This window comes from Sturnira hondurensis, unplaced genomic scaffold (genome assembly GCF_014824575.4).
Source record: "Sturnira hondurensis isolate 20B ecotype Veracruz unplaced genomic scaffold, ASM1482457v3 Scaffold0022566, whole genome shotgun sequence".
NCBI classification, from domain to species: domain Eukaryota; kingdom Metazoa; phylum Chordata; class Mammalia; order Chiroptera; family Phyllostomidae; genus Sturnira; species Sturnira hondurensis.
In genome coordinates, this window is record NW_028095197.1 from 19,203,692 (window position 1) to 19,217,115 (window position 13,424).

At 44.1% G+C, this 13,424-nt stretch overlaps 1 protein-coding gene across 3 annotated transcripts; it reads left to right on the forward strand.

The window, feature by feature from the left end:
* The first annotated feature begins 1,264 nt into the window (after window positions 1–1,264).
* Window positions 1,265–7,358, forward strand: GNG10 (G protein subunit gamma 10). 3 transcript variants are annotated; one of them, XM_037035726.1, is made up of 3 exons: window positions 1,266–1,397; window positions 5,393–5,524; window positions 6,411–7,358. In XM_037035726.1, exons 1-2 carry the CDS (start codon window positions 1,317–1,319, stop codon window positions 5,516–5,518), a joined length of 207 nt encoding a protein of 68 aa, XP_036891621.1. In that variant the 5' UTR covers window positions 1,266–1,316; the 3' UTR covers window positions 5,519–5,524; window positions 6,411–7,358. The 3 variants fall into 3 exon arrangements, with proteins under 3 accessions (XP_036891623.1, XP_036891621.1, XP_036891622.1); XM_037035727.1 differs by having other exon boundaries at window positions 6,414–7,358; XM_037035728.1 differs by lacking the exon at window positions 6,411–7,358 and having other exon boundaries at window positions 1,265–1,397; window positions 5,393–5,525.
* The last annotated feature ends 6,066 nt before the right edge of the window (window positions 7,359–13,424 follow it).

The following is a 13,424-nucleotide window of genomic DNA, read 5'->3' on the forward strand; positions in this document are numbered from 1 at the left end:
TTTTAAAAGTAGGAATACTAACTACTTCATAGATTATAAGAATTAAACAGGATAGGGGGAAAGTGTACAAAGTGCTCCGAAAATAAGTTTCCTTGCCTTCAGAGGGAACAGGATTCATTCTTATTTGTTAAAATCCATGGTAATAGAGGGATTACTGTTGATTTTTAAATCTGTGTTTCTTTCTTCTTCTAGTAGGTGTTTAGGAACTGTGCTAGAGTGAAGAAAGGGGATGTTCCTCAGGGTTGGGGGCTGTGTGTTTTAAAAGCAGCCGCCTGCCTCTTGTTGCCTTTGGTGGTAAAGCAGCTGAGATGACAGTTCAGGAAAAAACTCTCAGAGAACAGAGTAGTCAGCCACTCGCCAGTTTCAGGCCTACACTTACTGGAGGACACTCGTAATGCGGTGAACAGGCAGGCTTGGAACCCCTGCTGAAAGGACATCAAGCAGCCCTAAGTTCCACTGCCTGTGAAATCTGGAGAAGCTGAGTCCACAAACCAGCGGTTGGATCTTTAGCTCTTGGTTCATTCTAAAAAGAATGCAGTGGGTATAAGGAAGCGAAATAATTTATGATACATTATATTGTGTCACATTAAATACGATTGTTAAATGTGTGTTCTTGTTTCTTTTTCATCATTTTAGAAAACCGAAGATAGGGATTACTGCCGTTTTGATGTAACATTGGCAGAAACACCCATTTCATTATTTTTATGGAGAAGAGTGAGTTATAGCCCCCTTTTCTGGAAAAAAATAACCTTTCTGTTAGTAAAAAGGTGATAAAAATACATGTCAAAGACGTGAAGGCCTGACCTGTGTGGCTCAGTTGGTTGGGCATCATCTTGTAAATCGGTAGGTGGCCGGTTGGGTCGCCCGTTGAGTTGCAGGTTGGGGTGTGTTGACAGGCAACGATCGGTGTTCTCCTTCACTTTCCCCCTCTCTAAAAATAAATTTAAAAATTTTTTAAAGAAGGATTACAGTTGATAATAGGGACACAAATGAGATGTTTGTGTTCGCAAGGACACTGGCACCTCTAAAAAGTGCTGAGATGAAGCCGCCGGGTGGAGTCGTGCGCCCGGGTGCGGGCCTCACGTCGTGGCTCCGGCCCCCAGGACAGACGCGGGTCTGCTCGCATTTAGAAGCAGGAGGAGTGGGATTCGAGTGTCAGTTGGGCCCCCAACCGCCGCATACCTGCGGTGGCGGGCGGGCTGGGTGGTGACGGGGCGGGCGCTGCGGCTTCCCCGCCTCCGGGCAGGGCGGCGCCGGGCGCTCGGCCCGCAGCTCAGTGGACCCAGCTCCCGCCCTCGGACCGCAGTGCCGCCGCCATGTCCGCCGGGGCCAGCACGAACGCCCTGCAGCGCCTGGTGGAGCAGCTTAAGCTGGAGGCCGCCGTGGAGAGGATCAAGGTGAGGCCGGCGAGAGCGCCTCCTCCGGGAGCCCAGCGCGTCTGATGAGCTGAGCGGAGCGGCCGGGCCCCTGGAGAGGCCGCGCGGGGCGGGGCGGGGCAGGGCGGTGGGCCCTGGCTAGCTGCTCCGAGGCCGGGAGGGTAGGAGCTCGAGCAGGACCCAGGCGCCAGGGAGAGGCAGGGACGTGGGCCCGGGCCTGAAGGGAAGGGGACCGGCCCGGTGCTCCCGGGGAGATGGGCTTGCTGTCCCCGCGCGGGCGGTCGGGGCCCGAGGGTCTCCCAGAGACGTTTGCATTTCGGTGATGGGGACAGAGACTCTGCACAGCGGAGCAGGACGGGCGCGAGCTGACCAGTGATGCAGGCAAGGGACGGGTGGCCTGGACTCGGCTGGTGCGCGAGGGTGGAGGCCAGAGATGCAGAGGCAACCGAATGAATGGACAGGCCTTGGTGGTGGATCGGGAAGAAGGAGACAGGCCACGCTCAGGTTTCTGGCTTGGTGACAGGATGGACGGCGCGGCCATTTGCTACAACATGGGGGAGGGAAAGGGGGTGGGAGGTGATGAGTTCAGTTTTCGTTAGGTCCACTGGAGACGTCCAGAAGGTATGTAGCGACATGGGCTGAAGCTCAGAGATCAAGGCTGAAAGAGAGAGTCTGAATGTGTGCCCAAGTGGGTGAAAAAGCTGCGTTAGCGAAGCAGCCAGAGCAGGGGACCCAGGGACCAGACCAGCCAAAAGAGGTGGCTGAGAGAAGAGAACCACGGAAACCAAGGCTTCTGAAGCAAAATTTGGGGCCTAGTCAACATGCCCAGTATTTGTTTAGTCAGTTGGTTAAAAAGCATCTGTTGCGATATGGCTGTGGTGAGGGCGGGGTGTGGAGGCCGGTAAAGGGGGGAACGGGTGACATTTCCAATAACGTCAACAATTAAAAAAAGAGCATCTATTGTGCAGCTGTGTTCAGCAGCTCGTGTAGATAGCGTTGTCAGTAGACCGTGTGTGTGTCTGTGCTCACTGCCGTGCTGGTCCGTGTGCTTCACTCGTGCATTTTCTCTGCATCCGGCACGGTCCTAGGTACTGAGAATGTGGTGATTCTAGTGAAATAGGAGGCCCGGTTTTCCTCTAGGGCAGAGGAGAGGGAGCGAATGGAATCACCGGAGGGAGGGTGGGGGAGGGAGTGCTGTCAGGAGGCGGGGAGGATTCTGGAGCAGGCAAGTCCCCACCTCGTGACTCTGAAGACCCAGCCACCGCCAGAGTGGAGACTGATTGTCCTGCTTGTGATGTTTCCCCCTCCCGAAGCGTTTGCCCACCCAGGAATCTGAGTCTGAACATAGTTGTGGATGAGTAGGGGAGGTATGCCGGAAAGATGTCAGCTGAGGTGGAGGGCAAGGAGTTGGAGGGTTTGCCCCAGAAAGAGGCTGAACCTAGGCTGAATAGGGAAGGCACGGAGCAAGCATCCTGGTGATGGGCTGGATCAGGAGAGGGGAGTGGGGTTCCCCCTGAGATCGAAGAGCAGGCTCAGTTAGACTAGAAAGCAGCACCCTGGAAGGGTAGGAGAGATTACAATCGATCAGAAAATAGGATGTTGGAGTGTAAAATTTCAGATGTGGAGCCGTTTGCAGGTCTTGGCTGTGACTCTTGGCATTGAGGAGATGGTTGTTCAAGGAGAGGAAGGAGGTCAGGGAACTGAAACTAGGTTGTAGCAAGTGTTCACGGCGCTGTTGCCACCTGAGCAGGACAGGAAAGCTGAGCCAGATGCCTGCCTGCCTCGTGAAGAAGCTAGGGAACACACTCCTATCTGCATTTAAAACATGACTGTGGGTGATGAACCTGAGACCCAGAGAATTTGAGTGAGTCGTTCAAGGTCACACAGTCAATACACTTAGTTGAGGGGTGTCCTCCTGGTAGCATGGTCTGGGGAGCTTGGCAGGGCTTCTCACAGCCGGCACTTCAGGGAGTCAGGCAGTGCCTGGTCTGGGCCCCTCCTGTCAGAACATGCAGGCAGGTCTTCCCCTTCGCTGACTTGCTAACTGGTAAATAAGCCAGGACGCCAATCTTAGAGCATTTCCTCCCAGTGATTGGGACGCTCTGTATCCTTCCAAGAACCCCTTCTTTGCTGTGGTGAAGCCTCTTGGAAGTTGCTGGGTGAACAGGGGCTCAGACCAAGGAAGGTCATATGATTGGGGGGGCGGGGAGCATTATCTGCCTCCAGTAACCGGCTGTAGCTTCCAAGTGTTTGTTTGGGGTTTGAATTCTCCAAAGTGCTCCAGAAATGCTGACCACTTTTAGTTTCCCTGCATGTCCTCTCACCTTAACTTTTTGACTGCATTGTTTAGGCTAGGGGTCCCATTTCTCAAGGGGTCCTGGGACAGTTTTTTCCACTCATGTGGGGTTCACCTGTTCCCTCGAATACAGGGATAGAAAGCATGAGCATAATTGGTTCCAAATTCCTTTTGAATTAATGACTTCTAGATAGCCATTAATTCCCATTGTAATTAATGTAAAAATGACAGACCTTCTGTTGAGGTATCAAAGGTAAGCTTAAACATTACTCTGTCAATGTTACATTATATTTATATTGTATTTATACTATATAACATAAACAAATGGTTGTTATATTAATGAAACTAAAATTTCTAAGAGCATTCTAGAAACTAGGTAGAAGCTTTAACATAAGAAATTGATTTTAGAGTTATTTAGAAGCTTGAAAAATTAACACAAAGTGGTAGCAATACTCGGACAGCAATTGGAATCATGTTTGTACAATGTAGGTGAGTTTTTACACAGAACACCTTTTCAGCAAGGAAAATGGGAACTGAGAAGAGGCTCCAAGTACAAAAATGCATCAAATGGAGGATAAGAGGAAATGCAGGATAATGTTGAATCAGTGCTGACTGATTTCTCCAGAAGTTAGTGATTTCAAACAACATTTACTAACTCGCAATTCTTAGGCCAGCAAGTTGAGCTGGGATCAAGTGTAGAGTTAGTTCTGCTGGTCTTTGCCGAGCCCTCCCGTGCATCAGCAGCCAAATGGGGGGTTGGATGGTGGCTAGGTGATCTGGGGTGGCCTCATTCTCGAATCTGGAGGTTGTTAAGCAGGTGGCTGGGGGCTAGCTGACTGCTTCCCTTCCACAAGATCTCCAGTTATCTAGCTTGGTCTCGTGATTTTAGGGTCCCAAGCACAGAAAGAGAGTTAACTGCAAAGGCTTTTACTGGCTAGGCTTGGAAGTTGCCCGTTATTTCTACTAATTCTCCTGGTCAAAACTAGTCACAAGACACGCCCAGACTCAAGCAGTGGGTAAACAGACTCCAGCTCTTGGTGGGAGGAGTTGCACAATATTGTGGCTTTTCTGCACTCTGCTGCACATGTATTGCTGATTATGTGTCAGCACTATTCTAAGTGCTTTGCATGCCGTTTACTCGATCTTCGCATTAACCCAGCGAAGTCAGTACTATTACTAAATACATTTCACAGATGAGGAAACAGGTACTGAGAAGTTGAGAAACTTGCTCAAGCTCATACGGGTAGTGACGCAGCTGAATTTGAGACTAAACAGCCTGGTTCCTGCCTCAAAGCAAGGTGGAAGAACTCCTGTCGCTTGTTTTGAGCTTGCTGGGTAGGACTCGCGCCTTGTATACATACAGTAAAGCAGTTCACTCACCTAGGAAATGTGGATCTATCGATGAATACTTTATAAATAAAAATTTGTAAAGGGAACACTAGAATGATCTATTTCTTTACCAATTGAAAATGGATCAAAGACACTGTCTTTTTCTGTCTTTTGTTGAATAAGCAATCAGCCAAAAATATCCTAAATCAGAGCTCATAGAAATGTAACCTTTCCTCTTTGAAGTTCGTAATTAGACCTTTCAGCAAAACTGGGGCTTTTGGAGGTCACATAAAGTGTGATCAGGCTGTGTGATCGTTTTTCAGAATATCAGGTGGCTGCCCGGTGGGTCTGGCTGCGATCAGCATGTCAAGCTGTAGCCCTTTGGTTTCAGGTCTCCCAGGCCGCTGCAGAGCTTCAACAGTACTGCATGCAGAATGCCTGCAAGGACGCCCTGCTGGTGGGCGTTCCAGCGGGAAGCAACCCCTTCCGGGAGCCCAGATCCTGTGCTCTGCTCTGAACACTGGTGAGTCACTTAGACCATGACCTGAGGCCATGGCACTATCACAGGGCTTCCCAAAGGATCTGGGCAGCTCTTTTGGATATCTACCGAGGGAATTAAAATGAAAACTAGCAAAATGCACAACTATCCCTGAAGGGTGAGTCTAGTTTGTATTCGCCTTGCCTGTGGATGACATCTAATTAAGAATCTCTGTCCTCATTGGCAATAACTCGTAAGATGTTAATGACCTTGAGCTCTTTCACTGAGCAGGCTGGTGGTAACGTCTTGAACTCAGTCCTATTCTCTCTGTCCCCACACCATCCCAGAGCTGTTGTTTGCTGCTTGGTGCTGCTGTTGGGACTAAGGACTCCCCCGAGGCAGAGACTTGTTCCTACTACCAGCCGTGATTTCTTTCCTAAAGGCTTATAGAATATATTTCGGTTTTAAAGGAGGGAGCTTTATGTAGCTACTGGGGAAAGTGTGAGTTGGGTTAAAAGAGCTATAAAAGCCAATTATTGAAATGAAAACATCCCTTTGGTGGCATATTAGAAATTTCATGGATTCTAATGCATTTTATGGGGTCTCATTCATATTTTTATGTTTTTTATTTTTTGGAAGACTTCAGGGAGATTATTGGAGTCTTTTGGGGCCAACATATTTCAAATTACACTATCAGGCTGTTGGACCTTTTAATGAAAAAGGCCCACATGTGGGGTATTAAAGTGTAGCATGTGTCTTTTTACAGAGCACTTTTTTTGGGTGCTCTTCCTTCAGTGGTGTGGTTTGGATGGGATTTTTTTAAAACTTTTTACTCTCTGCTTTGAGAATACTCAAGTGTCCTATGAAGTGCTTACTAGTTAATTTTATGTATGTCTCACTAAAGTGAAAACTAACCAAATTCTCTGTCCAGTAGGAACGAAGTGGGTCAAGGAATGCCTTCAGGCACAAAGTGATGGACGCCTGCCTCCAAGTCTCAAGAAAGCATTTTTCCCCAACCAAATGACTTAGGTATTTCAGACCTTCCCAGAGGCCTGGTCCTATCGCCAAAATTCTGCAGAAATGGATGAGGTTCAACTCAAATAAAGAAACTGGGTGAAGGAGTACACTTTTAAGTAATAATGGCCCAGTTTGTTTGGTGAAGTGCTTTATACTTAAGGCAAAAACCTTACCACCAAACATACAAAAATGCACCTCTTTCACAAGGGAATTACTAGTGTTTCTATACCTGGAATATGATGTATGTTTTATTTACTGGATGTTTACATTTTGGAAAGGAAACCATTTTTGTCTATTTAAAAAACTCAGTATTTGGAATTTTGTAATTCCTAAGATTTTTACACCATAACAAAATTTGTCCCTTTCTCAAGAATTTACAATTTCTAAATGAAGATAAGCCAGTGTAAAATTGTGGGAAGGTTAGGCTTTATTAATCAAATGCTGTCTTGATTTTTGTAAGTGAGAAGACTGTTTTATTTTTAACACTAAACATGGAAGAAGCTCTTTCTTAGCAAACTCATTGGAAAGATGGATGCGTCGTGTACGAGATCTCCTGGTTGTGTGTGGCGCACAGCTCCTCCTAAGTCCGTCTGGAGTTGTGGCCGGACTTAGTCGTACCTTATTTCATGTCTTTGAAAAACATTTAAAATGTGACTTACAGAACATTGCAAGTGATTAAAAACAAAGTTATGTGAACATTTTACAAACTAAATGAATTTTTAATGTCACGCTTTACTTTTATGTTGTGCCTTTGATTTGATTTGAGACACTTATGAAAGAACACTTTGTCTTTGTGATAATCTTTAAAGAGCTTGGAAATAAAATTTCTGTAAATTTCTGCTTAATTCATCATTTTCTACAACAGCAACATTCTGTGTGTCTGATTTTGTTTTAGGGCTTCACAAATTTCTGTTTACTTGTGGATTGCGTGCTGGAAATGGGAGATAACGTTGTGTGTAAACACTTGTAGAAGTTTATAAAAACAGGTATATGTCTAATATACAGAAATATCTGTTACTGACATTTGCTCTTGAAATCACTATGTATAAGACCATAAATAAATAAAAGAAAGTATTTTTGAGCATAAGTATTGCTACAGTAGAGACAATAGAAGCCATTAGATGGGAACTCCCTTCACTTTTGGCCACTGAACTTCCCAGTCTAACCTCTGCGAACTCCTTTCATCCAATCGTAAGTCAGACTCCCCTTTCTAACCCTCGTATTGTCCTCTGGATCTGTTCACTGTCTCTGAAATGTCACACTATCAATTTTCCTTTCTCTCCTCCACTTCATCTTCTGCACTGGGCCTTTTCTATCAGCTTTTAAGCATGTTCCATTCGCAATCTTAACAGTAGCATTGAAAAAAAATCTCCATTAACACACAAATTTTGGTTTACAAGTTGAGTAACTCCTAGAGATCTGTTGTACAGCATAGTGCCTGTAGTTAACAGTACTGTCCTGTACACATATACTTAAAAATTTTCTGAGAAGGTAGATTTAATGTTACCTATTCTTTGCTTCTCAGGCCCACACTCAATCCACTGAGCTACACCAGCCAGGGCTGATGTTACCTTTTCTTATCACAAAAAAACTGAGAGGTCAGAAGAAAACTTTTGGAGGTGACAGATAGGGTCGGGGCATAGATCGTGAGGGTGGTCTCCCTTATCTGCAAACTCATCAAGTTACATTAATTACGTGCAGCCTTTTGTATATTAAAAAAAATACCCACAGAAACCTCTTTATTCCACTTTTTCCTTTGGCAAAATCTTGGTAAGACAGTACAAGAAAACTATAGATCTCTCATGAATATGAATGTAAATGCCCTAAATATAAGCAAATCAAATTTAATAATATATGAAGAAAGATACAATCTGATAAAGCTATTTTGCTGTAAGGAAACCTATCAATGTAATTCATTCCATGAATGGTTTAAAGAGGAGAATCTATGTCAATTTATTTGATAAAATTCAATAGCTGTTCTGAATAAAAGCTGAGTGGATTAGTGAAAATAGAATGGGAAAAAAATTAATGATAAAGACAGTTTGTCAAAGCCAACAGGAAAATTTATACCACATCGTGAAAAGTAGAAACACTCAGCATATTAGGAATAAAGGAAGAATATCTTTTGTCATCACTATTCGGCATTGCTTGGAATTATTAAGCAATGTGGTAAGATGAAAAAATGAAATGGAGTAAACATGTTAGGAGTAATATCTATATTTATGGATAATATAATTGCACACCTTAAAAACTCATCAGAATCTAGTAAAAGAAATACTTGAACTTGTAATAGAATTTGGGAGGCTTTCTGGATTCAAAGTATATATGAAAAAAATATCATTTCTACACTGGCAATAGCTGGTTAAAAGCGGAAATGGAAACCATATCCCAGTTCTACTTGAATGGCAAAATGATACAAAAAACTTGAAAATAAATTTAACAAAAGTTGCAAGTCCAAGAAAAGGTATTATTGATGTTTACAGAACAGGGTCTACATAAATTACAGGATGTTAACACAATTTCATTAAAATGCAATTTTACGAAATCTAAATTTCATACAAATTTTGCGGCATTCCTATTTTATTGCTTTTGAGGAAAAGTGGTAAAATATCTAAAAGTTGACGTGGAAAAATCAAGTGTCCAAGAATAGTTTTTAAACCTTGTGTGGCTGTGTGTCATTCTACAAAAAGGGTGAAACTTGCCTTACTCATTAAAACTTAACTTTAAATCTGCTGAATAAAGACAACATAATTAAAAAATAAAAAATTAGAAAAGAAAATGCAAAATAAAAGATTTTATTGTGTGTACCAATAGGCAAGTAGATGAATGGATCATAATCGTTCAGAAACAGACTTGACTTTTTTCCTGTTCAGTGGGAAAGTGTGGTTTACTCAGTAAATGGTGCTGCCATTACTGCCTGTCCATCAGGAAGGAAATACATTGGGCCTATACTACACTACGTAAAAATACCCACGGGGGTTAAAGACACATAATACAAAAGCATTAGAAGAGTAATTAGGATAAGGATTATACAACTTTAGGGTAAAAGAGGTCTTCCTAAGCAAGCAAGACAGGAAACCTAGAAATCAAAAAAGAAAAGATGTGTATACTTGACTATATCAAATTAAATTAAAGTAATTTAAATAAATACGGAATTTAAATTAAGTATTGAATTAGTAACTGTTGTACAGTAAAAATAACAAAAAACAACAGACAGAAAAAGGCATTTTTTTCAGCCCGTACTTCGTTTGCTAGTTTGTGTGCCCCATGGCCTTCAACTCCCACTACTCCGTTTGTTGATCCCCTGTTTCAGGGCGGGGCTCAATATTTGGGGCTAGTACCCAGGCTCCTACCATGAGAGGGAAGGGGTAGGACCCTCGGGTGCTGATCCCCAGTTGTAGTCGAAGTGGAAAGGGGAGGGGTCTCTTCCGTCCACTCGTACGCGGAAGAGACATGATGCCCTGAAGAAGCCTACAAAGTTTGAGCCGGGCCTAGGAACTTGGAGTAAGGCTGCTCACAGTACCTCCCAGGTCAGCGTCACTATCACCAGCAACGAATCTAAATGCAAGTAACTCTCCTTAGAAAGTGAAAAACCTCATAGAGAAATGAAATGTTCTCAGAGAAAGGATCGAAGTTTTTATTGCAACAGCCAGTATGGAAGTTGGGGCTGTTCCAAACAATTCTATGTAATGGGGTGTTTGGAAGAGGATCTTAGGGGCTGAACCGACACTTCTGGCCCCTCACAAGGGTCCGTCCAGACCTTTCAGGCTCCGCTCGTGGACCACCTGTGGCTCTCGGGTGACAATTGCTCCCCGGGAGTGCTCTGCTGGTGCTGAGCTCACTCTATCAGCAAGCTTCACTGAGAAACGCAGCAGGACTCAGAGGCTTCCCCAGCATTGGTGAGGAAGCAGCGAGGCAGGTGTTGAAGCTCAGCCTCAAGGCTTGCCTCAGTCTAGGGCCTGTGAAGAAACTCCTCCTGCTCTGGAAGCTAACTAAAAGTAGGATAAAGAAGGTGTGCATTCTGGGAAGCCTTAGCCTTACCTTAGGAACAATCCTGCCAAAACTTTAAGGAAGTGGAGGAGAAATTCTAATTAGATTTCCGGGAATAGTTTCTCCTTAAAGTCTCCACTCCCTACATACTCAAGCAAACCCAAACATCCCCTAAAATAAGTGCAGTAGAAAGAGAAAATCAGGACAGGTGGTATGAGGTCGAACTGAGCCTGTTTCAAAAAGGTGGACGTGATTAACAGTATCAAACACTGGTGAGACTCCAAGTAAGGTAATGTCTGGATTTTGGACATTCTGAATTTTCAAAATTTTGCTGTTCTGATAGGCAAAAAAAAAAAAAAAAGTAACAAATTGTTTTAATTTGCATTTGCCTAATATTGTTTCAAATGTTTATTGGCTATTTTTGTGGAATATCTATTCATGTATTTGGCCCATTCTTCTATTAGGCTGTTGTCTTCTTCCTATCAATTTGTATGAATTCTTTGTATAATAGGATTGCAAACCCTTTTTCTATTATGTGGGTTACAATTTTTTCCTCATAGTAACTTGTTTTAAATTTTGTTTACAAATATACTTTAAATTGGAAGTTCTCTGACTTCAATTTTGCCTTAGGTTTTAACTTTCTTAGTAGTGATGGAGCATTGACTGACTGCTAATCTTAACTTTTTTCTAAGATTTTATTTATTATTAGAGCGAGGGGAAGGGAGGGAGAAAGAGGAGAGAAACATGAGTCAGTCATCTGTGCATCCTGGAATCAAACAGGTGACCTTTCACCTTGTGGGACGTCGCCCAACCCACTAGGCCACTCGGGTCAGGGTGTGATCTTCACTTCTTTTTTTTTTTTTTTTGTGGTAGGAACCAAGATTGAATTATTTTATTTTTTTCATATATTTTATTGATTATACCATTACAGTTGTTCTATTCCCCCCTTCATTCCCCTCCACCCGCACACTCCCTCCCCCACCATTCTCCCCCCCCCTTAGTTTATAACCACGTGTCTCAAGTTCTTTGGATTCTATATTTCCCCCACTATTCTCGCCCTCCCCCCTATCTATTTTCTACCTACCATCTATGCTATTTTCTGTGCCTTCTCCTCCTCCCACCCCCCTGTTTCTAACCCTCCATGTGTTCTTCATTTCTATGGTTCCACTCCTGATCTAGCTGTCCTCTTGGTTTGCTTTTGTTTTAGGTGTGGTTGTTAATAACTGTGTGTTTGCTGTCCTTTCACTGTTCATATTTTTCATCTTCTTTTTCTTATATAAGTCCCTTTAGCATTTCATATAATAAGGGCTTGGTGATGATGAACTCCTTGAACTTGACCTTATCTGAGAAGCACTTTATCTGTCCTTCCATTCTAAATGAAAGTTTTGCTGGATAAAGCAATCTTGGCTGTAGGTCTTTGGATTTCATGACTTGGAATACTTCTTTCCAGCCCCTTCTTGCCTGTAAGGTCTCTTTTGAGAAATCCGCTGACAGTCTGATGGGTACTCCTTTGTAGGTGACTGTCCCCTTATCCCTTGCTGCTTCTAGGATTCTCTCCTTCATTTTGGTCTTGGCTAATGTAATTATGATGTGCCTTGGTGTGTTCCTTCTTGGGTCCAACTTCTTTGGCACTCTCTGAGCTTCCTGGATTTCCTGGAAGTCTATTTCCTTTGCCAGACTGGGGAAGTTCTCCTTTATTATTTGTTCAAATAAGTTTTCCACTCGTGGCTGTTTCTTTCCCCCTTCTGGTACCCCTATAATCCGGATGTTGGAACGTTTAAAGATGTCCTGGAGGTTCCTAAGCCTCTCCTCATTTTTTTGAATTCTCATTTCTTCATTCCTTTCTGGTGGGATGTTTTGTTCTTCCTTCTGGTCCATTCCATTGATTTGAGTCCCAGTTTCCTTTCCATCACTATTGGTTTCCTGTGCATCTCCCTTCATTTCAATTAGTTTAGCCTTCATATGTTCCTCTAATTTGTGACTATGTTCCTCTAATTTGTGACTATAATCTACCAGTTCTGTGAGCATCCTGATAAATAGTGTCTTGAATTGTGCTTCTGAGAGGCTGGCAATTTCTCGGTCGCTTAGAGTTATTGGCTCTGGGACTTTGAGTTCTTCTTGCACCATCTTTTGGGCTGTTCGTGCCTGTTATGTAGCAGGATCAGAGCCCTAAAGTGTTCACTAGAACAAGGCAACTAAGTCGCTGGGTTGTGACGCTGTATGTGGGGGCGGGGTCAAAGAGGGACAATGGCTTCCCGTCTGCCGTCTGCTGCCGCGTCTCCGGCGCCGCAGCCACCACTGTCACCAGGCCCACGCATTTCGTCCCACTGCACTCGAGTGTGCCACCGCCGTCAGCCCTCCACCACTGGGTTCGCCCCCTGGGGCCTGTGTGGTCCGTCTCACTGTGCGCAAATGTGCGACCACGGTCAGTGTGTCCCACACCCCGACTGGTTCCAGGCTGTCTGCGAGTCTAGGTCGGGGGGATCTGTCCTGCCCGACCCAGCTCCGCTGCTGGCTCCGCCTCTCTTACCGTCCCCGTTGAACGGTTCGTAGTTGTCGGACTTCCGTATAATTCCGTTTTCTGGTCTTTGGGTGTGTCCTAGTTCTCCAAACCTTTGTTGTGTTCAAACTTGGTTGTGGGAGAAGGCACAGTATTTCCACCTATGCCTCCATCTTGGCGGAAGTCTGATTTTCACTTCTTGACTCAAAGGGTCAGACTAAGATGGAGGCTCATTTAGAAGTTGTGTTGGGGGAAAGCTGGAGTCAGCAGGCCCTCAGAAGACGACTAAATAAGCCTTTGATACACAATAACATTTTCTATTTCTTTTAAAGAAGACTTTGCAATGTTTAGGTGAATCTGGAGATATTTGGATCTTAAGACAATTATTATGCTAATTAGAATATTTAACTTACAAAGAATGCAAAATATAGGGCAGAA